Source organism: Pseudophryne corroboree, chromosome 7, assembly GCF_028390025.1.
Source record: "Pseudophryne corroboree isolate aPseCor3 chromosome 7, aPseCor3.hap2, whole genome shotgun sequence".
In the NCBI taxonomy this organism is placed as follows: Eukaryota; Metazoa; Chordata; class Amphibia; order Anura; family Myobatrachidae; genus Pseudophryne; species Pseudophryne corroboree.
Window position 1 is genome coordinate 456289917 of NC_086450.1, and position 22018 is coordinate 456311934.

At 40.3% G+C, this 22018-nt stretch overlaps 1 protein-coding gene across 1 annotated transcript; it reads right to left on the minus strand.

The window, feature by feature from the left end:
• Positions 1–3288: 3288 nt before the first annotated feature.
• Positions 3289–21651, minus strand: LOC134944275 (olfactory receptor 1M1-like). Its single transcript, XM_063932852.1, has 3 exons — positions 21440–21651; positions 21081–21202; positions 3289–4235 (listed from the first exon to the last, which is right to left on the minus strand). Exons 1-3 carry the CDS (start codon positions 21649–21651, stop codon positions 3289–3291), a joined length of 1281 nt encoding a protein of 426 aa, XP_063788922.1.
• Positions 21652–22018: the final 367 nt, after the last annotated feature.

Genomic DNA, 22018 nt, shown 5'->3' on the forward strand with positions numbered 1-22018 from the left:
TGACCCACCCTGTTACCTGACTGTAATCGTAGCAGCCTCTCTTCCCAGCCAAGTACGTGCTGCTGTGTGCTGGGCTGCAGTAGTTCCAGGGAGGATGCTGCCACTGAGCAGCAGCAGTAGTCTCCTCTGCCTGTGCAGGGGGGAGTGCACACTGATCACTCACCCTTCCCTGGATTAGTACCTGACTGAGGGGCTGACAGTGCCCCCCGTTTCAGCACACAGTGTAGCACAAATACTTTCTTCCTTTTTTTTTCTAAGGGTGCATGGTCACACCTTCCATGATTAGCAAGTACCCATGTTCAGCCATGGGCGTTTTAAGAAAAGAGGGGACCCATGTGCAGTCACCTTCGCAGGCCCCCTCTTCTCCGGCAGCAGTAGACTCTGGCATGATGTCAGAGTCTACTGCACATGCACAGGTCTCCAGGAATATGGCGCCCGTGCCTTGATCCCGGGGACTCCTCTAGTGCGAAAGCGGCGGCCATTTTCTGAGTGATTCGTGCCCGCAATACAGGGCCACCGTCGCTGGACTCTGGAGGGGTAAGTATAATATATGGGTGCAGTGTATGCGATGTGGGCACCCCTGGGCCAGGGGCCCATGGGCACCACACACTGCACCCATTATAGAAACGCCTGTGTGTTCAGCACATTTCTCTACAGCCCTACTCACGGCTACCTGACAGGTGTTAACAAGATGATCTAAAGCAACATATTCATTCTCCTGGCAGGAGATGGGACGGAGGGGCTGATTGTGAGTCGGATGAATTTCTGTGCACGGGCACCAATGGTGAAGTCTTGCATAAAGCGCTTGCTCAGATGCTAATGTACGCATCTTTGTGTGTGTCCTATTCTGAGTTGGATAGAACTTGGCTGGATCTGTCTTTCAGTGATATAGGGCAGATGGGGCAGAAACTTGGCAGTGACAACGAAATAGCACATAACTGGCCAGAGTCATGTGTATGGGGGAGGGAAGCCTGTTTCTGGTGGATCTCTCAATCCTAGCATTGGACAGGTGACAGTGTGGTACTAATAATTATGGTTGCAGGGGCTGGGGAAAAGTTAATGGGCAGCAAGTAGTAAAACTGGCTTCCTGACTTTGCATGTGACTCCAAATCTGCCCCACAGTGTCCAGATCTGTATTTCTCAACTAAACAATAGACCTGTCCAATAGCTTATGTCCCACTTATATACACTTAGATAACACATTGCCACAAATATAACCACTTTCTTATCCAATGCAATATTCACTTTCCCATACGCTGTAGAGATGAGCGGATTCGGTTTTACTCGGTTTTACTCGGTTCTCAAAACGGCATCTTATTGGCTCACGGATGTCACGTGTTTTGGATAGCCAATAAGATGCCGTTTTGAGAACCGAGTAAAACCGAGTAAAACCGAATCCGCTCATCTCTAATTACGCTGTGGCTCATCCTTGTAACATACTGTACACAGATGACCACAAACAAAAATATGCAAATGCATCTGTGTCTTATGCTAATGCCACTGCTGATTTCATTAATAATGGGATACCCACTCACTGCATCTCAGAGTGGTGTAGTTTGGTGCACCATATGGATGCACCATCGAAATATTGCACCAGCCCTATGGTAGATGAAGTTTCTCCATCCAAGTAAATGACTCAGAGTAAGGCCTGTGTTTGATCATTTTAGTTGAAGCCACAAAAAGTAATAGTCTGAGACGTCTACCCTCTTTGCAAATTAATTTTTGCCAATTTCTTCTATACAGCTTAGGGCCTAATTCAGACCTGCAGCAGCACATTTGTTAGCTAATGGGCAAAATCATGGCCCTCATTCCGAGTTGATCGCTCGCAAGGCGAATTTAGCAGAGTTGCTCACGCTAAGCCGCCGCCTACTGGGAGTGTATCTTAGCATCTTAAAATTGCGAACGATGTATTCGCAATATTGCGATTACAAACTACTTAGCAGTTTCAGAGTAGCTCCACACTTACTCGGCATCTGCGATCAGTTCAGTGCTTGTCGTTCCTGGTTTGACGTCACAAACACACCCAGCGTTCGCCCAGACACTCCTCCGTTTCTCCAGCCACTCCTGCGTTTTTTCCGGAAACGGTAGCGTTTTTAACCACACGCCCCTAAAACGCCGTGTTTCTGCCCAGTAACACCCATTTCCTGTCAATCACACTACGATCGCCGGAGCGATGAAAAAGCCGTGAGTAAAAAAACTATCTTCATAGCAAATTTACTTGGCACAGTCGCAGTGCGAACATTGCGCATGCGTACTAAGCAGAAAAACGCTGCGATGCGAAGAAATTTACCGAGCGAATGACTCGGAATGAGGGCCCATGTGCACTGCAGGGGGGGCAGATGTAACATGTGCAGAGAGAGTTAGATGTGGGTGGATTGTATTGTTTCTGTGCAGGGTAAATACTGGCTGCTTTATTTTTACACTGCACTTTAGATTTCAGTTTGATCACACCCCCCCAAATCTAACTCTCTCTGCACATGTTATATCTGCCCCCCTTGCAGTGCACATGGTTTGGCCCATTAGCGATCAAATTTACTGCTGCGATCAGATCTGAATTAGGCCCTCAGTTTTGGTACCTGGTGCACATACACAATTCGGCCGGGATATAATGAAGTCTGAGTTTGGAGGCCGTGGGGTATGCCGGCCGAACTCGTTTTTTTTTTTAAAGGGACAGTTATGATTTTCCCTTTAAAAAAACCTCCCAGTTCGGCCGGCATCCCGCCTGGCAGCCGAACGCGGACTTAATGACATCTCGCCCTTCTTTTTGTTCTACTTAATATGTTTTCAGCTAAGTCTCTGCTAAAGATTCTTTTTTTCCAGTGTGTATGCAGAAATGTTTATGTTAACTCTATGTATAGTCACAAATGGAGAACCCTGTGGGGTGTTTTTGTGCTTTCATTTCAATTCTGGACCTGAGTAATTGATTGTGTATACACTGATAATGACCACATGCTATGAGTACACTTTACTAAGTGAGTTTGAGACCCAATTTTACTCTTTATTTTATTTTATATGCAATATCAGCTTTTTCTTTCTTTTTCTTTTTTGCTGGACATGTTATCATTACCCATCTGCCAATGGTTTGGACCCTCTTTTATTTCAATACAGTCTTCAAAGAGCCAAAAAGAGTCAACAGGTTTATAGAAGTTAACCCAATATTCGAATTAGGTGATGAACAAAATTGACTTAGCAGGGCTAAGTCCCGCATTCAATATTATCTAAATGATTCATTCCAGTATTACATCTTATTTAAAATATTATTTATGGTTGATGGGGAAAGTACTGTCATTACCAAGTTATGTTTCCCCCCAGTAGTCTCAGCAGAGCGATTTTCACATCTTTATTCCGTAGACTGTAGATTAGAGGGTTTATAATAGGTGTGACAACTGTGTATATTACAGTAAGGACCTGGTTTAAAACATTGAAGGATTCTGATGAGGGCATCATGTACACAGACATACCAGTTGTATAGTAAATAATGACAATGGTGAGGTGGGATGAGCAGGTGGAGAAGGCTTTCTTTCTACCATCCTTAGATTTTATCTGCAAGATGACTCTGATAATCTTTATATAAGATATCAAACTGAATGTAACTGGGAAAAAAGCAACAACTAATATTTCCAAGTAGATTACAATAGAAAAGTATTCAGTTCCCGCACAGGAGATATTAATCAGAGATTTAGCATCACAGAAAAACTGGTATACGGTGTGTGACTGACAGAAGGACATATTTGACACTGGGATTGTCATCACAAATGAGTTTAGAAAGCCAGTTATCCAAGTGCCAGATGCCAATAAGAGACAGTGTTTCCTGTTCAGGATATCGTGATAGTGTAAAGGATGACATATAGCAACATACCGGTCAAATGCCATAATGAGTATTAGAACATTCTCTGTGGAAGCAGCCACAGCATAAAAGTACATCTGGGTGAAGCATTGTAAGAAGAACACTGTATTATCTCCAGAAAATAACATGTACAGCAGGTTAGGGACAGTAGTGGTCGTATAACAGATATCTACTAAGGCCAGGTTACACAAAAATAGATACATGGGTGTGTGCAACTGATCATTGGTACATGTCACTGTAATTATCATAGAATTGGTGATCACGCCAAACAGATATAAGAAGAAAAACATATTGACAAACAGTGATGTGTAATCAGATTTGGCAGAAAAGGGAACCAAGTGAAAATCTTTAGTATAAGTCAGGTTCTCCATCACATATTCACATTGTTCTGTAAAGAAACATTATTACTTCATTGTGTTAGTAAACATATTCTCAGGGCTCTAATTTGAGTTCGTAAATATATCCTAAACCAGTACAGTATTTGTACATTCTGCATAAATTTGGCCTTCTCTATAACTACCTTACAGATGTGTCCCCTTACATCTAGTCTCCCTGCATGTTAAACAGCCCTTCTAGTCATGTGATGCCATGGCGTAACTTGGTAGCGCTGAGCATCTTTACGTGTTTACTTTTCCCATTAAAATACATCTTATTTGCAATGCAATGTGAATAGACACACAAGCAAGTTTCCCAGCAAGTTGTACTGCATCTGCTGATTATCTCAAATGAATACCATGATTGCCAAGTTTAGGTACGATTCGTGGAACTACACATACCAGCAAGTTGTACTGCATCTGCTGATTATCTCAAATGAATACCATGATTGCCTAGTTTAGGTACGATTCGTGGAACTACACATACCAGCAAGTTGTACTGCATCTGCTGATTATCTCAAATGAATACCATGATTGCCTAGTTTAGGTACGATTCGTGGAACTACACATACCAGCAAGTTGTACTGCATCTGCTGATTATCTCAAATGAATACCATGATTGCCTAGTTTAGGTACGATTCGTGGAACTACACATACCAGCAAGTTGTACTGCATCTGCTGATTATCTCAAATGAATACCATGATTGCCTAGTTTAGGTACGATTCGTGGAACTACACATACCAGCAAGTTGTACTGCATCTGCTGATTATCTCAAATGAATACCATGATTGCCTAGTTTAGGTATGATTCGTGGAACTACACATATCAGCAAGTTGAACTGCATCTGCTGATTATCTCAAATGAATACCATGATTGCCTAGTTTAGGTACGATTCGTGGAACTACACATACCAGCAAGTTGTACTGCATCTGCTGATTATCTCAAATGAATACCATGATTTCCTAGTTTAGGTACGATTCGTGGAACTACACATACCAGCAAGTTGTACTGCATCTGCTGATTATCTCAAATGAATACCATGATTGTCTAGTTTAGGTACGATTCGTGGAACTACACATACCAGCAAGTTGTACTGCATCTGCTGATTATCTCAAATGAATACCATAATTGCCTAGTTTAGGTACAATTCGTGGAACTACACATACCAGCAAGTTGTACTGCATCTGCTGATTATCTCAAATGAATACCATGATTGCCTAGCTTAGGTACATTGAGAAAGAGTTATTTTGTTTGTTTTTTTAACTCTGTAAAGATTTAGTAGGCTGTCTTATTGGTATGTAATGCCTGTTTGTGTAAGCTAATTTATTGCCTTAGTTTGAAGTGGGATTGTATTGGGAGGAGTTTGCAATCATTGCATTCACATGGAAAATGTTCCTATTTAAAGTCTAGTATACGGCTGGTAGCCTTCGGCTGGGAGTGCTTACATAGAAGTGCTTACATAAATGTGTTATTATAATATTAGCGTTATACCTGCGTTAAACCGAAGGAGAGCAGAAGGAAAATAACAACACACAAAAACTATGCCATATGGACTGTTTTATTGCATCAAAAGTATGTAATTCATCTTATGCATATTATCTGTATTTTAAACTACGAAAAGACATCCCCAATCTGCTCACTACAGTTCTCTATTATGCAAACTCATGTATGTTCTTGATGTAATGAATTGCTTGTAATTGGCATTGCATGTGTGGGGAAGTTGTTCAGTGAAACTGTTTTGTTACTGCAGGCTGTCTGGTGTTTACCTCCTTTGACCATTTGGCCATTTGTGGACAGGTGTACTATATATTTTCATTTAGTGAGGTGTACTCGTGGTGTGAAGGACAGAGTGTGATTCCTGATTGGGGGGGGGGAACAAACAAACACTGAACAACATCACCAAACAGGTAATTTCAACTTTAAACTTGTTATTTTTTGTACTGTCTGGACATGGCTACTAATAACAGATGCACAGACAAAATTCTTAAAGCTATGTGTGCAAATGCTAGGAGCTTAGGAGACAAAAGTCCAGAGCTAATTGCGATAATGACAAGGGATAACCTGGATATTGTCGCAATTACTGAGTCATGGTGCACTGAGAATCATGACTGGGACATAGCTATACCAGGATACAATTTATTTAGGAAGGATAGAATGGGAAGAATAGGAGGAGGGGTAGCAATGTATGTGAAAAAAAGCATAAATGCTACTTTAATACAAAATGTTGAGGACAAAACTGAGGCCCTTTGGGTCACTACGGAAACTGGGGAGAAGGACATTATTCGCTTTGGGGTGATCTATAGACCACCAGGGCAGGGGCAGGATTTGGACAGGAACCTATTGTTGGACATCTCTAAAATGGCTTTAAAGGGAGAAGTCATAATCATGGGATACTTTAATTTACCTGATGTAAATTCCGAGGGGTCCTTTGCAAGTTCAGCTACAAGTGGCAAATTTCTAAATATCCTTACAGGGAGTATCTCTCAAGCAATTGGTGAGGGAGCCCACTCGCAAAGACTCAATATTAGATTTAATTCTTACAAATGGTGACAGGATATCAGACATATATGTGGGTGAGCACCTGGGATCCACTGATCATCAATCAGTATGGTTTAGTATAAAGACAGGATCCAACTCCTGTCACACAAAAACAAAGGTGTTGGATTTTAGAAATGCTGACTTTGCAAAAATGGGGAGATGTTTAAGTGATTCATTGGCGGACTGGAAGAACTTGGAAGGGGTGCAGGAGAGATGGGAAAAACTGAAAAGTGCAATACTAAGGGCAACAGACATTTATATCAAAAGGGTTAGGAAAAGCACCAGGAAAAGGAAGCCAGTGTGGTTCACAAAAGAAGTATCAACTAGTGTGAAAGCAAAAAAGATGGCTTTTAGGAAATACAAACAGACTCAAAATAATAATGACAAAGAGGTGTATCTTGATAGCCGGAAGGATGCTAAGAAAGTGATCATGCGTGCAAAGGCAGAAGCTGAGGAGAAAATGGCCCAGTCAGTAGATAAAGGGGGCAAAACGTTTTTTAAGTATATAAATAAAAGGAGAAAATCAAATGGAGGAATAATACTACTTTAGACAGAGAGTGAGAATTTGGTGGAGGGAGACAAGGCATAGCAGATCACCTAAATAATTACTTTGGCTCAGTATTCACTACAGAAGGAGAAGGGAAGGGGCCCCAGTTATGTTGCAAGGACATTCATAAAAATAAGGTAGATGAAAGTACATTTACAGAGGAGACGGTCCTAACTGAACTTTCAAAACTAAAAGTGGATAAATCAATGGGGCCAGATGGGATACACCCAAAGATACTAAAAGAGCTAAAAGATGTGCTGGTGGCACCATTAACAGGATTATTTAACCAGTCACTAAATACAGGTGCCATTCCAGAGGACTGGAAAAGAGCAAATGTAGTTCCACTGTACAAAAGTGGAAGCAAGGAAGAAGCAAGTAACTACAGACCAGTAAGCCTTACATCAGTAGTAGGGAAAGTAATGGAAAAACTACTAAAAGAAAGAGTTGTGGAATATCTTAAATCAAACAATTTACAGGATCCAAAACAGCATTGATTTACTGGTGGGAGATCATGCCAAACAAATCTTATTGACTTTTTTGACTCTGTGATGAAAATAATAGATCAAGGGGGAGCTGTAGATGTAGCATATCTAGACTTTATTAAGGCATTTGACACTGTCCCACATCGCAGAATGCTAAATAAACTTGAAAGTGTGGGGATGGATTATAAAATAGTTAAATGGATAAGAACCTGGTTGCAGGATAGGAAACAGACAGTTGTAGTCAATGGAGTGCAATCTATGGAGGGAAATGTTACCAGTGGAGTACCCCAGGGATCTGTACTCGGACCAGTTCTCTTTATTATCTTTGTTGGTGACATTGCAAATGGTATTGAAGGGAAGGTATGCCATTTTGCAGATGATACAAAGATATGCAACAGGGTAGACATACCAGGAGGGGTAAAACAAATGATTGATGACCTAGCTAGGCTTGAAAAATGGTCAAGAACATGGCAACTACAGTTTAATGCTAAAAAATGCAAAATCATGCACTTGGGCCTCAAAAACCCAAAGGCTAAATATAGTATCAAGGGTACTATAATGGAAACTACTGAGGAGGAAAGGGATTTAGGAGTAACTATTTCAAGTGACTTAAAGGCAGGAAAGCAATGCAACAAAGCAATGAGAAAGGCAAGTCAGATGCTTGGTTGCATAGGGAGAGGAATCAGTAGCAGGAAAAGAGAAGTAATAATGCCATTGTATAGGTCATTGGTGCGGCCTCATCTGGAATACTGGGGCAGATTTATTAAGCCTGGTGAAATGATAAAGTGGAATGTAATAAAGCACCAGCCAATCAGCTCCTAACTGTCATTTTTCAAACCCAGACTGTGACATGGTAGTTAGGATCTGATTGGCTGGTCCTTTATCACCTTCCACTTTATCACTTCACCGAGCTTAATAAATCTGCCCCACTGTGTCCAGTTCTGGAGACCATATCTCCAGAAGGATATAAATACATTAGAGAGTTTACAAAGAAGGGCAACTAAAATGGTGCATGGCCTACATCACAAAACTTACCCAGAAAGTCTAAAAGATCTTAACATGTATAGTATGGAGGAGAGAAGGGAAAGGGGAGACATGATAGAAACTTTCAAATATACCAAAGGTTTTAACAAAGTTCAGGAGTGAAACATTCTTCAAAGGAAGAGAAGTATTACAACTCGAGGACATACACTGAAACTGGAGGGAGGCAGGTTCAGGGGAAATTTAGGGAAAAATTATTTCACAGAAAGGGTAGTGGATAAGTGGAATAGCCTCCCATCAGAGGTGGTAGAGGCTAAGACTGTAGAGCAATTTAAACATGCTTGGGATAGGCATATGAATATCCTTACAAAGAATTAAGGTTCAAAAAGGGTTGTGATTACCTAAAGGATAAAAAAAAAATGGTCAGACTAGATGGGCCAAGTGGTTCTTATCTGCCGTCAAATTCTATGTAAGCATCCTATGCTGATTAAAATGATATGCAGCATGACAATATTCTGTGTGCGACCATGGCTGTATCTGCATACGAAATGCCATGCTACAGTGTTTACTTAGAAAACACTGTAACACACCATTTCGTATGCAGATACAGTACAGCCGCTGACGCACACAGAATATAGTCATGCCGCATATCATTTTAATCAGCAGCCTGTTTGTGCATCTTATTAACATAGCGATGTGAATTAGACATGTGTTCAGCAAAAAAAGAAGCTCGACGCTAATGCAGTTGCACTGGACCTGTCAGCTCACTCATGCCAGGCATCTCCCGCTACATGGCGAATTGAGGCAAGATGTATGAGGACATATATGTAGCTTTTATTATTTTACCAAGATAACACAAATACTCAAGAATAATTAATTAAGAGGGAAAAGTAAATATGATCAATGCCTTGGGCAGCACATCACCTTAGACATTTGCCTATACTGCCTCCATATGCCTTTAGCCTACTGTACCCAACCACCAACAATACTCACTTACTCACTTACCAGCCCTTCAGATGAAAGTGAAAGATATAAGTTCCACAGCCACCACTTGCATTAAGTACAACAAGAATGTTTCTTTCAGAGATATCCTTAATTTTGTGAAAGGCAGACTCAGTGGTGCACACCAGATCATGACGCCCTAGGCACCTGCCTAAAGCGGCCTAATGGTAGAGAGGGCCCTGCCAGCACTGGGTATAATATACAGCATGTCTTTTACTGAAGAGCAGAGCATTGAGTCAGGGCATTAAATTGCAGCTACTGTATCTTTGGCTACAGTACTTTATGGTTCATTTAAATGTGAATCTCATTTACAATTCCTGTTTGACATGTTGACAGGACAAAAACTGTTGGATTTAGTTTGCTGGACAATTCCTGCTATTTGCTCAATATTTTGTTTTTAATCCAATACATTTACAAATATTTCCAAAATTTACATGAAAAAAGTCATAGTAGATATACAGTAATTATGTTCATATTGAACTATTAACAGTGCCCGGTTTTCAGTGTGCTCCTATCTATAATACTTTTTTCCTTATGAATTTACATTAAAATATAATTTTTATTTTTATTTCTCTTCTTTGTATCGTAGCATTTTTATATTTCACGTGTCTAATTTTAGTATTGCTGTTTGCTTTTTATTTAGCTGTGATCTACGGAAAACTGTTTTCTGGTGCAATCCCTAAAATCATATTGTTTTGTAATAAGTACTCTCTTCCACCAAGTATATTTTAGATACAAAATTGTATTAATTTTTAAAAATAAATAATGTATTAAACATAATAAATATCACCTTCTTTATAATAGCACCATTTGCTATAAATTGTTTTTTTTCTTTATTTTATGCTCATGCTATACAGTAAATAGGTTAATGCAGTTGCACACCCTAAGCACTAAGAATACTGATAATCAAAATAATTAAAATAAACTCTACAATTTAACATGGAGTAAAATTGAGGTTCTTAGCACAATTTTGGCCAATAATGTGGCCCACCTACCATGTCACGGTGATCTCATCTTGTGGGTTCCTAGTATCCCTAATACTGACATGTTATATAAATTTATTCAGGTTTTACCTATCATAGTGCCCATTCTAATATGTAGAATGCAAATGCAAGGACCCCTACTAATTAAAAAGACCTAAAGGCAGGTGGGGGGGGGGGGGGGGCTATTCCACGTAGAAGGAGTCTCCACCTTTGAGTGTACATACATACAGTACACAATTACAGAGTGGACTGCACACCCTAATTTTTGAACATAAGAGGTGCTACCTTGCTGAGACTTGTAGTGCCATACAGAATAAAAGGAAAATGCAGGTGCACACTCTTAGCATTAAGAATACTGATAATCAAAATAATTATAATAAACTTTATAATTTATCATAAAGTAAAATTGAGGTGTGGCTCTACAAGTATAAGCAAGGTAGCACCTCTTATATTAAAAAAATAAACTGTGAAGTCCAGCCCAATCCCCCTTTAAAGTATAAATAGGGAACAATACATACAATGTATGTACACACACATACTGTTGAGATGTAACATATAGGGGTCAATCCAATTAGCCGCAAAGCGTGCAATGTGCCGTTGCTGCGGTGTTTCAATGCCAGCAATGGCTCCTGATCTCGCACCCTTAGTGGGCTGGTTTCAGTCTTAATTCCCACAAAATAGTTCAGAGCTCTATGGGGCAGAGAACATTTTTGTTCGAATTCAGTCCACCGAAAAACGCAGATGCTGCAATATCATTGCGGCTAATAGGATTGATCCCATATTATTTTTTACAATCTATTTGTTTTCAGTAAAGATAATCAAATTCGCCAATGACACCACTGTCATCGGTCTCATCAAGGACGGGGATGTATCGGCCTATAGATGGGAAGTAGACCGGTTGGCCCAGTGGTGCATCCACAACAACCTTGAGCTCAACCCCCTCAAAACTGTTGAGATGATAGTGGACTTCAGGAAGAAGTCATCTAGTGCACCTCCGCTAACGATTGCTGACAGTGTGGTATCGCTAGTGGACTCCTTCAAGTTTCTAGGGACCATAATCTCCCAGGACTTTAAATGGGGGTCCAACGCTGATGCCATTTTTGGGAAAGCGCAGCAGAGGTTGTTCTTCCTTAGGCAACTAAGGAAGTTCAACATCCCACAGAAGCTTCTGCTCCTCTTCTACTCCGCGATTGTAGAGTCGGTATTGTGCTCCTCGACACTGGTATGGTACAGCTCCACCAGAGCGAGAGACAGATGCAGGCTCCAAAAGGTGGTCAGAACCGCAGAGAAAATCAATGAGGCCGACCTTCCCTCAGTCCGGGAGCTGTACCTGTCCAGAGCTAAAAAGCGGGCAATGAAGATAGTAAAAGACCAGCTACACCCCAGCCACAGCATGTTTAACTTGCTTCCTTCAGGCATGCGTTACAGGGCGTCCCCTCCAGGTACACCATAAGCCTCAAAAGTTTATTTCTCCAAGTGGTCCGCCTGCTGAACTCTTTAACATTGACTGACTAGACGTACATGTAACTAACTTGTTTCCCTACGGTATGCCTATCTGTGTGACCTTACTTGCCCCCCCCACCTGCTTATCTGTTACCTACTTGGCTGTTGTATAGCAAACCGAAGACAAATTCCTAGTATACGCAAGTATACCTGGCCAATAAAGCTGATTCTGATTCTGATTCTTATCAGAAAAATGAAGATACATCTATTTTAAAATGTGTGCATTACTTCTTTTTCATTTTTTTTTTCATTGTTATAAATTCGTATTGTTTTTACATGCCTTAATACAGTGCTAGTGGATATTGAGATGATATATTTCAAATAAATGTTTTTACATTCTTAATAATGAGTGTGGAGTTTCACATCTGGAGAATATATGAGCTACATAAGCACTGCACAACATATTTTTGAAACTAACAGCAATAATATAGTGACAGCTAATTACAGTGCCATCCCGATTCAATTAGCGGGGAGTAACGTTAATACCCAAGGGTGTACATTTTCTTCAAAGTTTCAGGAGCTGCAAGGAAAAGTCTATGTGAAAAAGCACCTTCAGGGGGTTAACTTGCAGGGAAAACCTAGTACTACCGCAGTTTATGTAGAATGCCTGAGTTTTCTTGTGTTCATTTCCTGTTTGTGGTGTGGGCAGATTGAGATGTATGCTGTATGTTTTAAATTGTGTTTTACATTTGTGTTATATGTATGGAAATCTTAAATAAATATTTGTATTTTGGGAATTCAGAGACTTTTAATTTATTTGTACCGACAAGCAGATATATACATCTAATATATTTTTATATAATTTGACATGACCATAGTCCAAAATTTTGGAAATCATTTTGAGTACAGCTGGATTAGCAACCACTCTTTTTGGCCTGCAGAAGATGTAAATTAATTGTCTGTATTTTTAGCACCAGGATTTGGGTACTTTAGTGAACTATTTTTTGTATTTAGTATTTTTGTTTAAGAAAAAAACCAAGTTAATTTGCATTCTAAAAATTGACTGCTGTAAATGATGCAGCAAAATTGCCTAGTCGACACTTGTCGACACAGAGTCAGGCACTTTTGCATTTGGCAATCTGTGCATTCAACAGTAAATTCTTCACAGCTCTTTAAAACATCTAAAGCAGGGCTGGCCAAACCAGTCCTCGAGATCTACCAACAGTACACATTTTCCAGACCACCTAGCTGGTGCACAGGTGTAGTCATTACTAATTAAGATGTGCTGCATTCATTCCTAACTGACAATTCTACAGACCTCCAGGAGACCTGGAAAACATGAACTGTTGGTAGATCTCGAGGACCGGTTTGGCCAGCCCTGATCTAAAGTATAATCTGAAAATTTTGCTCTCAGAATAAAACCATCTTTAGTGAAAATATTACAGACTCCTGATGCTTCTACAAACAGCTTTTTAAATAATACAACTAACACTATTCAAAAAGAGAATAAGCATTTTTTTTGTAGTAGTCTTTTTAAAAATTGTAAAAAAAATAGTTAAAAAAAATTATATCTTAGGGGAACCTATTATGGTCTTCAACAATTACAGAGTAACAAGTACAATATAAAATCTAGATTTTAAGTGATATACTGATTGAATAATTATCAAGGTATTTTTTTATATTACTGGAAGTGTACATGTTAGCATCCTGTGCCCTCTACTGTCTTTCTTCTCAATTTTACTTTACAAATAAAGTCAGCTGAAAAGACAATAGCTCTGTGTACTACGGGCCTATTGCAATTTCAACACAATTACACAAAAGGCCCTAAAAATATTGCACATTATCACAATCATTGATCAGTTAAAATAACATTATAGAGAACATTGTAATATGGTAAAAACTCACCTTTACATCAGCATAAAAAGAAAACATGAATGAAGGCATCTCACAGTACAGTACTTATAGTTTGTGGAACACTATACAATCTGGAATAATGATGTCACTACTCTGTGGGGAGTAGAAGTTAATTACTGAATTTCATCACCAGCTGAAGTTTTAGAAAAGCTACTAAACAAAGTTCTGAACAAAGTTTTAGAATTATAGGAAAACTTTTATTGCACATTATGAATTATTAGCAGTCTTTAAAAAACAATCTATTGTATTGTGTGGTATAGCATGGATGAGAGGAATATGATATAACATATTTACATATATAATACTGTTTTAGAGGCAGGTAGTGCGCACTTTGTATATTTTTAGAGTATTTTGTATAATATAGTCCTATATTCTTTCTCATTTTCATTTTAGCATTATTGAATATTACATCAATATAATTCAAATTATTATGCTTTGTTTGGTAACTAGTGCATATGTTTCCAGTTTGTACTTTTGGATGCAATCTGTGGACATTGCTACAGCATGTAGAGATGAAAGATGGTAGTGCATAATCAGCACTCACAAATACACATACTTTATAGATACAGAGTAAAATTCAACTGGGTTGGGTCTTATATGCCAGTGTTTGGGATGCCGGCAGTCCAAATACTGGCCACAGCATCCCAGTGGTTAGAATCCTTCCAGCCCCACCCCACTGCAGCCTAACCCAAACCCTGCCCAGTGGTGCCTAAACCTAACCCCCTTTCCCACAGCCTAAACCTAACCCTCCCCACCCTGCAGACTAACTCTAACCCTCCCAGGGGGTGCCTAATCCTATTCCCCCTTTCTGCTGCCTAAGCCTAACCCCCCCTGCCCACAGCCTAACCCAAACCTTCCCCCTGTGGCATAAACCTAAGCCCCCACCCCCCCGGGCTTAACTCCTGGGCAACCCAAACATACATTTCTAGAAGATTTTTCTGCCTGGCTCCCACACTTCTTATCCTCTGACATCTCCACCATCATTATGGGTGATTTCAATATCGCTCTTGACAGTCCACAATCTGTTCATGCCTCCAAACTCCTCTCTCTAACCTCATCTCTTGGCCTCACCCAATGGTCCGACTCCTCTACTCACCAGGAGGGCCACTGCCTTGATTTTTTTATTCACCAGGCTCTGCTCAGTCTCTGAATTCATTAACACTCCTTTCCCTCTCTATGATCACAACCTTATCACCTTCTCAATCTCTTCTATTACTCTAAACTCTATGACACTAAAACATAGCAAGCCTCCTCTAACCCGCAGAAATACTAACAATATAAATGTTCAACAACTTTCCACCTCTCTGCAACAACTGCTCTCACCAATTTCTACATTTAACTCACCTGACACTGCTGTATCCCACCTGCACCAGACCCTAGAGAGTGCCCTTGATGAAGTGGCTCCAGCTACCCATCACACTCCACGTAGGCTTAGATGCCAACCGTGGTACTCTAAATCAAGAAGACACCTACAAAAACAGTCACGTAAAGTTGAATGTCAGAGGCGTAAATCTCGGAATCCAAGTGACTTTCTCACATATAAGACCACCTACCACTCCTATCTTCAGGCCCTGGACACTGCCAAACAAACATATTTCCAATCTCTCATTTCTTCTCATGCCACCAACCACAAGTGACATTTTAATACATTTAAATCACTTCTTTACCATCCCTCACCTCCTCCATTAGCTACTAACCATGCACAAGAACTTGCTTCCTACTTCAAGGATAAGATTGATGAAATCCAAGATGAAATGGTATGCTCTAACTCAGCCAGTGACCTGCTCAATTCCCTACCTGAACCCTCTGGCACTTTCTCTTCATTTGATCCCACAAGTGAAGATGAAGTATCAACACTCTTTTCATCCTCCTACTTCACTATCTCTCCTCTTGATTATGTACCCTCACAAGTCAGTAAAACTTTGGATTCTATCCTTATCCCAACCTTAACTAAAATCTATAATCTCTCTCTCTCTACTGGTATCTTTCCTTCTCTGTCTAAGCATGCAGTGGTTACTCCCATTCTGACAAAACACAATTCTAACCCAAACACTCTCTCTAACTACTGTCCCATCTCTTAGCTCCCATGTCTCTCCAAGCTACTTCAGATACTTGCCTACACTCGCTTTACACACTTTCTTAACTCCCACAACTTACTAGACCCACTTCAGTCAGGCTTTGGTGCCCAACACACCACAGATATGGCACTGACCAAAGTAGTAAACGATCTGGTCACTGCTAGATCTAAAGGCCATTACACACTTCTTATTCTTCTAGATCTCTCTGCTGCTTTTGACACTGTTTACCACTCTTTTCTCAAACAAACACTAAAATCCCTAGGTCTTCAGGACACAGCCCTTACTTGGTTCTCATTCTACCTCTCTAATCGCTCTTTCAGCGTTCACTTCTCTGAGTCTACTTCCTCTTCTATACCTCTATCAGTTGGAGTACCGCAAGGCTCAGTCATAGGTCCCCTGCTTTTCTCAATCTATACCTCATCTCTTGGTAAACTAATCAGCTCCTTCGGATTTCAATATAATTTGTACGCTGATGATACTCAGTCTACTTATCCTCCCCAGATTTATCACCAGATGGTTGGAAGCACTGAATTTTAGAACACGACACTTACTCCTACAAATTATTGAATTATGGGTCACTTCTCATAGAGAATAAGTGTTTCCATTAAAGAAAAGTTCACTAGAAAGGACCTTCCTGTCTCTATGCAGGTCCTCATTACAATGTCACTAGAGAGCTTAACTCTAATGTTGGGTACACAATAGCCGATATATCGGCCGCTCTATTGAACGGCCAATATATTGCTGGTCCATCGGGCAGTGTGTACGAATGATATGTCTGTGAATGCTGTCATTAACAAACATATCACATTGGCCCTGCAGCACAGCCGATGACCAATATATCTACCAAATACCCATACACATGCAGCTGACCACCTGTACACATGCAGCAGCAGGCAGTGATTGATGGCTGAACTGGGTGGGCGCATGTAAACGCCTGCCCAGTTTGTGATTTCAGTACAGATGGATCAGGCAGTTTGTAAGCTCAACACACTGCCCTGTCCATTCATAGATATATCTACAGATATATCTATTAGTGTGTACCCAGCATAAAAAGCAGGATGATGCTTATTGTGGTCACCCACAGCAGTGGAAAGGGAGTACCTAGTATTGAAGGTTTAAGATATCAGGAAACTAGAATATGAAGTAAGACTAGTGAGTATTGAGGCATTTATTTAGTCATGTGTTCTGCAATTGAAACTTTTTATTGTCATCTCATGTGTAATTTGCTTCAAAGACACTAAGGTCTTCTTTTGGATTCTGGAATCATGTAAAGTGTCAAAAATGTAGATTTAAATTGCACTAGTTTGGTACTGGGATCAAGCCAATGGCCATAGAAGCTGTGGATGTGTTTCCTATTACTGGTAACATATTGTATTCATTATACTACAAGCATTCAATTCATCCTGGAATATTCCTGGGTCTACAGGCACAATCCAGTGATCAACTGGATAGCTAAAAATTTAAGTAATTAAGGATTTTATGAAGGTAGCTGAATGTCAAGAACATGGGCAGCTCAGAATTGTAAAAAAATGTAGCATTATGTCATGAACTCAAGATTTCAATTAGGCAGTGTTAGGAACTCAATATGGCACTTGGTTATTTTAATGTGCTAGGGATTTGGGAATACACAAAGCATGTAGAATTTTGTTAGAAGTTTATTATTGCATTTGAATAGCAGAGTTTAAGAAACTCCACATTGCACTTGGGTAGCAGTGTCATGAACTCAAGGTTAAATACTGTATGTCCAGAGTTTACCTGTGTAGTAGAGTGGCAGAAACTTAGGTTTGGAGTTGGGAAGCACAGTGTCGGTCACTCAGGTTTTCACTCATGTAGAAAGGAAGGAAATCAGGATTGCACATAGGCAACATTGTGCCACCAACTCAAGATTGCATATGGGTAGTAGAGTGATTATTGCTCAAAATAAATAAAACAGACTTAAGTATAGTCATTAGACTAAGTTAGCATTCAGGTAGCACAGTGTTAGGATCTCAGCATTACACATAGGAAACAGTATTCAGTTGGGTACCAGATTGACAGGAACTCATTCTTTTACTCTGATAGTATTGTGTCAGGGACACAGGACTGTACTCAGGTATAGAAGTGTCAGAAGCTATAACAAAGCAATGTTGTGCATCAGCTTTCCAGGTCCGGCATCACATTCTGTGTATCCACCATGTTTCCCGCTGCCTAGCTTCTCATCCATAATCCTGAACTGCATTCTGTTCTGGTTGCAGGACTTCCCTTAGAGCTACATGTAGACCTTTGAGACCTTCATAGGTAAGGTTAATTATGTTAAGTCTAGAGCCAATATCAAATGAGCCTTGCCTATGTAAGCCCATCCTTAACACCTTACTGTGCCAGAGAATAAGGTCCCAAAACTTGCTCCAGCATTACACCTAATACAGTATCTGTAAGACTCCTTTATAAAAGAACCCAGCAAGACCACATTGAACCTGTGCTTGACTTTGTAGTTTCCAACTCTAACCACAAAGTCAATTGGGGTTGACCTTTGTGGTTAAGTCAATTTAGCAGTTTACACAATAGGAGTGAATGGAGACAAGCGTCTTCATTTACTCCTATGGGCAAGCCCGCGATTGGCTGTGCACTTAAAGTGCAAAGCCAATCAGGAAGCTGTTGCCATGGCAATGGCTCCTGATTGGCTGAGTAGTCCCTGTACTAACAGTAGTCACATGGAGGGACCCCATTTGCATAGTGAAAGTGAATTGTAAACATACACTTTTACTAGTCCGTCACGATTCAGGATGCTTGCAGTTTATTTTTTTAACCCTGTGGATTCATACATTGACTGAAGAGGACCAATCTGCACCAGAGTAGGTGAGTATAGGATTTTTTAATGGATTCTACTGTACAAGGGGATGTGAATGGCAGCGTGAGATGTGTTTAAGTATGTGTAAGTGTGTTTGTGTATGTATGTGAGTGTGAATGTGCAATTGTAATTTATTAAAATTGTACTGTCACGGTGTGCGTGTCATGTCTTTTTTGGAATATTTATTTTACAGGTGGAACTACAGGTACCAGCGGGCCCTTTAATGCCTCGTATGCTGGTACTTGTGGTTCTCCAAGTATCAGCATGCGGGGGAGGCTTGTTTGGACCTGTAGTTCCACAGGTAAAAGACAATATTTTATTTTTTATTTGACACAATGGCTATCAGCTAGCCACCCACAGCCCAGGGGTGGCGGGGACACCCCCGCACTTCTTTCCTGGCCCTTGGTTGTCTGGAGGGGGAGCACTTTATTATAGAGGTCCCCACTCCCCAAGGGAACCCCGGTCAGGGGTTACTAGTTTGTGGGGTGATGCTGCGGCCGCAGGGACCTGTATAAAAGTATTCCCCGGCTGCGGCATTACCTCGCTGGCTAGTGGAGTCCGGTGCTGATTCCAAAAATATGGGGGACTCCTACATTCTTCATCCTTTTCCCCCATTTTTTGTAGACCATGAATGGTCCAAGAGCCCAGTGCTTGTTGTTAAAATATGGGTAACCCCTACACAATTTTTTCCTTGTATTTTAGCAACCAGGACCAGCTCAAAGAGCCCGGGCTGATTATGCTTTTGGGGGGGACCTGCACATTTTTTTATTATTAATAACACTTTCTTTACTTTTACAGACAGAAGCATGCATGGATCTCACTGATCTGTGCATGCATCTGTCAATCTCGCCAGCCAGAAACTGGCAAGATTTTGGTAATGTTATAGGTGCGAGTTGTAAACTTGCATCCTATTACATTGCCCGAGTTGTATGTTTGCAATAGCAAAACATCTGGATGCAAGTTTTGACATTGCGAGTTTTGGGAGTGCAGGAAACATGCGAGTTTCCATGTTTCTGCAGCCTATGACAGTGGATGAGTTTGCAAAATGTGCGACTTTAGCGGCAAACTCGCACTGAATTACAATTGGCCATTGGGGTCTCAAAATTGCATTCTGGTAGGAGAATGTAAATATCACAGGGTTGATAAATTTATTAGGTAAATATTTAAAATAATATATATTCAATGGCTGCACAACTAAGAGAATCAAACTACTTTCAAAAAAATTATTTTAAATATCTCTGCACATAATTCACAAGTATAACAAATATAAAACAATAAAAATCAAACCCTAAATAATAAAATCAACACATGTTAATATTATGCGTAGCCAGAAAAAAATAATTGTTTTTAGATACGAGGAAGGGCGGTATAAGGGAGCATGGCCGGAAGTCTGTGTGTCCACTTTTGCTGAGAACTCTGACTCTCCTATATTTAGGGCACTCTCCTGGGGCTTCCCTATCCCCACACAATGCAATATGTGCCCTGCCAGCCACCTCATATATGCTATCTTCTCTGAAGGTGTGTCCCATTTCTTTGGAGTCCCTCTGGGATTGTGGGATACTTGACCTCATGCAGCTGCAGCCTTGATTTTGGAACTCCTCTGATGGCAAAGCTGTGGAGTGGTCATTGCCCTGGGACTCTGCTTCTCCTGCCTGCAGTTAGGAATACTTATGCACTCACTATCTTGGACCTCCAGCTGTGGAAAATGTATAGGCCACTTATCAGATCTCTCACTGCCCACTGTTGTCTCCGATCATGTCAGTTAGCAATCTTTGCCTGCTGCTTCTGCCTCCTTCCTAACGGACTGTCCTGGGGAATAATTCTTGTCTGACCCAGCTTCCCATCCTCCTCTTTGGATCCCATTCAGAGAACACAACCTGTTTTCCTGCTATTCCACATACCTTGGATGTGAAAGCATATCAGCCTCTGCCAGCCATTGCCAGTTTCTGTAACAGCTGCCATTTAAATGTTTTCTCTGAATTGTCCCACAGCACTGTTGTGTTTACTGCTTACTTCCTAACTGTGACCTCCATCTCATCCTATATCCATCTCTGTATCTGTACCTGTCCTGGTGCCTGGGTTCTCCATCCATCCACCATGGACTGCCTGTTTTATTTTATCTTGGATAGCCCTGATTGTTATCTGAAACCATGTAACAACTAGAATAAAACATTTTTCCAATCTTCTTAAAAACAAGAATTAAAACATTGAAGGATCAATTTACATACATTGTTGTGTTCCCCAAAGTGTTTGCAATATGTTAATGTGATGAAAAAATCTACTTGATACAATTTTACCACCATTCATAAAAATTGCAAAAATCATCAATTTGACACCTTGTAACTTCCAGTACTTTCATTATGGCCACTAACAGCCTTCCATATGGTCCTGCTTTCTTAGTTGACATTATTTTGTGATTTACAATGGTTTCTCTTCTTTTTCATTCACTTCTCCCAGATTGTTTTTGTAAGAAAAGTCCTGCAACCTCACCGTGAGTCCCATGAATTGCCATTTCTTAATAACCATTCCTAATTGAACCTCGCATTTCTTTGGTGCTTGTATTCGTGCACTGTATGTGAGTTTCACTATGCAAACTTGTTTTTGCAAACTCGCTCCTAATTTATTTGACCCCATAGTGTCTACTTACTGATTTTTCCTGTTTTACTGTATGTTCTCACTTCCCCTCTGGTCACAGATACATAAAAAAAAAATCTAGAATTTCTGTCTCAAATTTTTCTACTTCAATCTATCTTGGCAAAAATACTTGAGATTCAACCTTTTCCGGGAAATTAGGTTTTACTACATTTTCAGATTGGATTTTGATGAGTGGAACCAAAAATGTACTTAATTCTGCTTGGCAACCATATACTGTATATGGTCCACTCAGATTCCTCCAAATCCAGTCCACTCATCTCTAATAAAAACATGCTATTTCACCTAATGTTTTGTAAAGTTTCAATAAAAGGTTTTATTTTGTGTCAAGAGATGTACTCCAGCTAGA

Bases quoted from the DNA above. Each gene is read 5' to 3' on its own strand.
- LOC134944275 (XM_063932852.1), bottom strand. From the start codon at position 21,651: ATGGGGTCAAATAAATTAGGAGCGAGTTTGCAAAAACAAGTTTGCATA. The intron at 21,203-21,439 runs GTAAATCACAAA...CTTGTTTTTAAG, and splicing joins GAAAAAGAAGAGAAACCATT to AAGATTGGAAAAATGTTTTA. The intron at 4,236-21,080 runs GTACAGATACAG...GTTTCTTTACAG, and splicing joins GAACCCAGGCACCAGGACAG to AACAATGTGAATATGTGATG.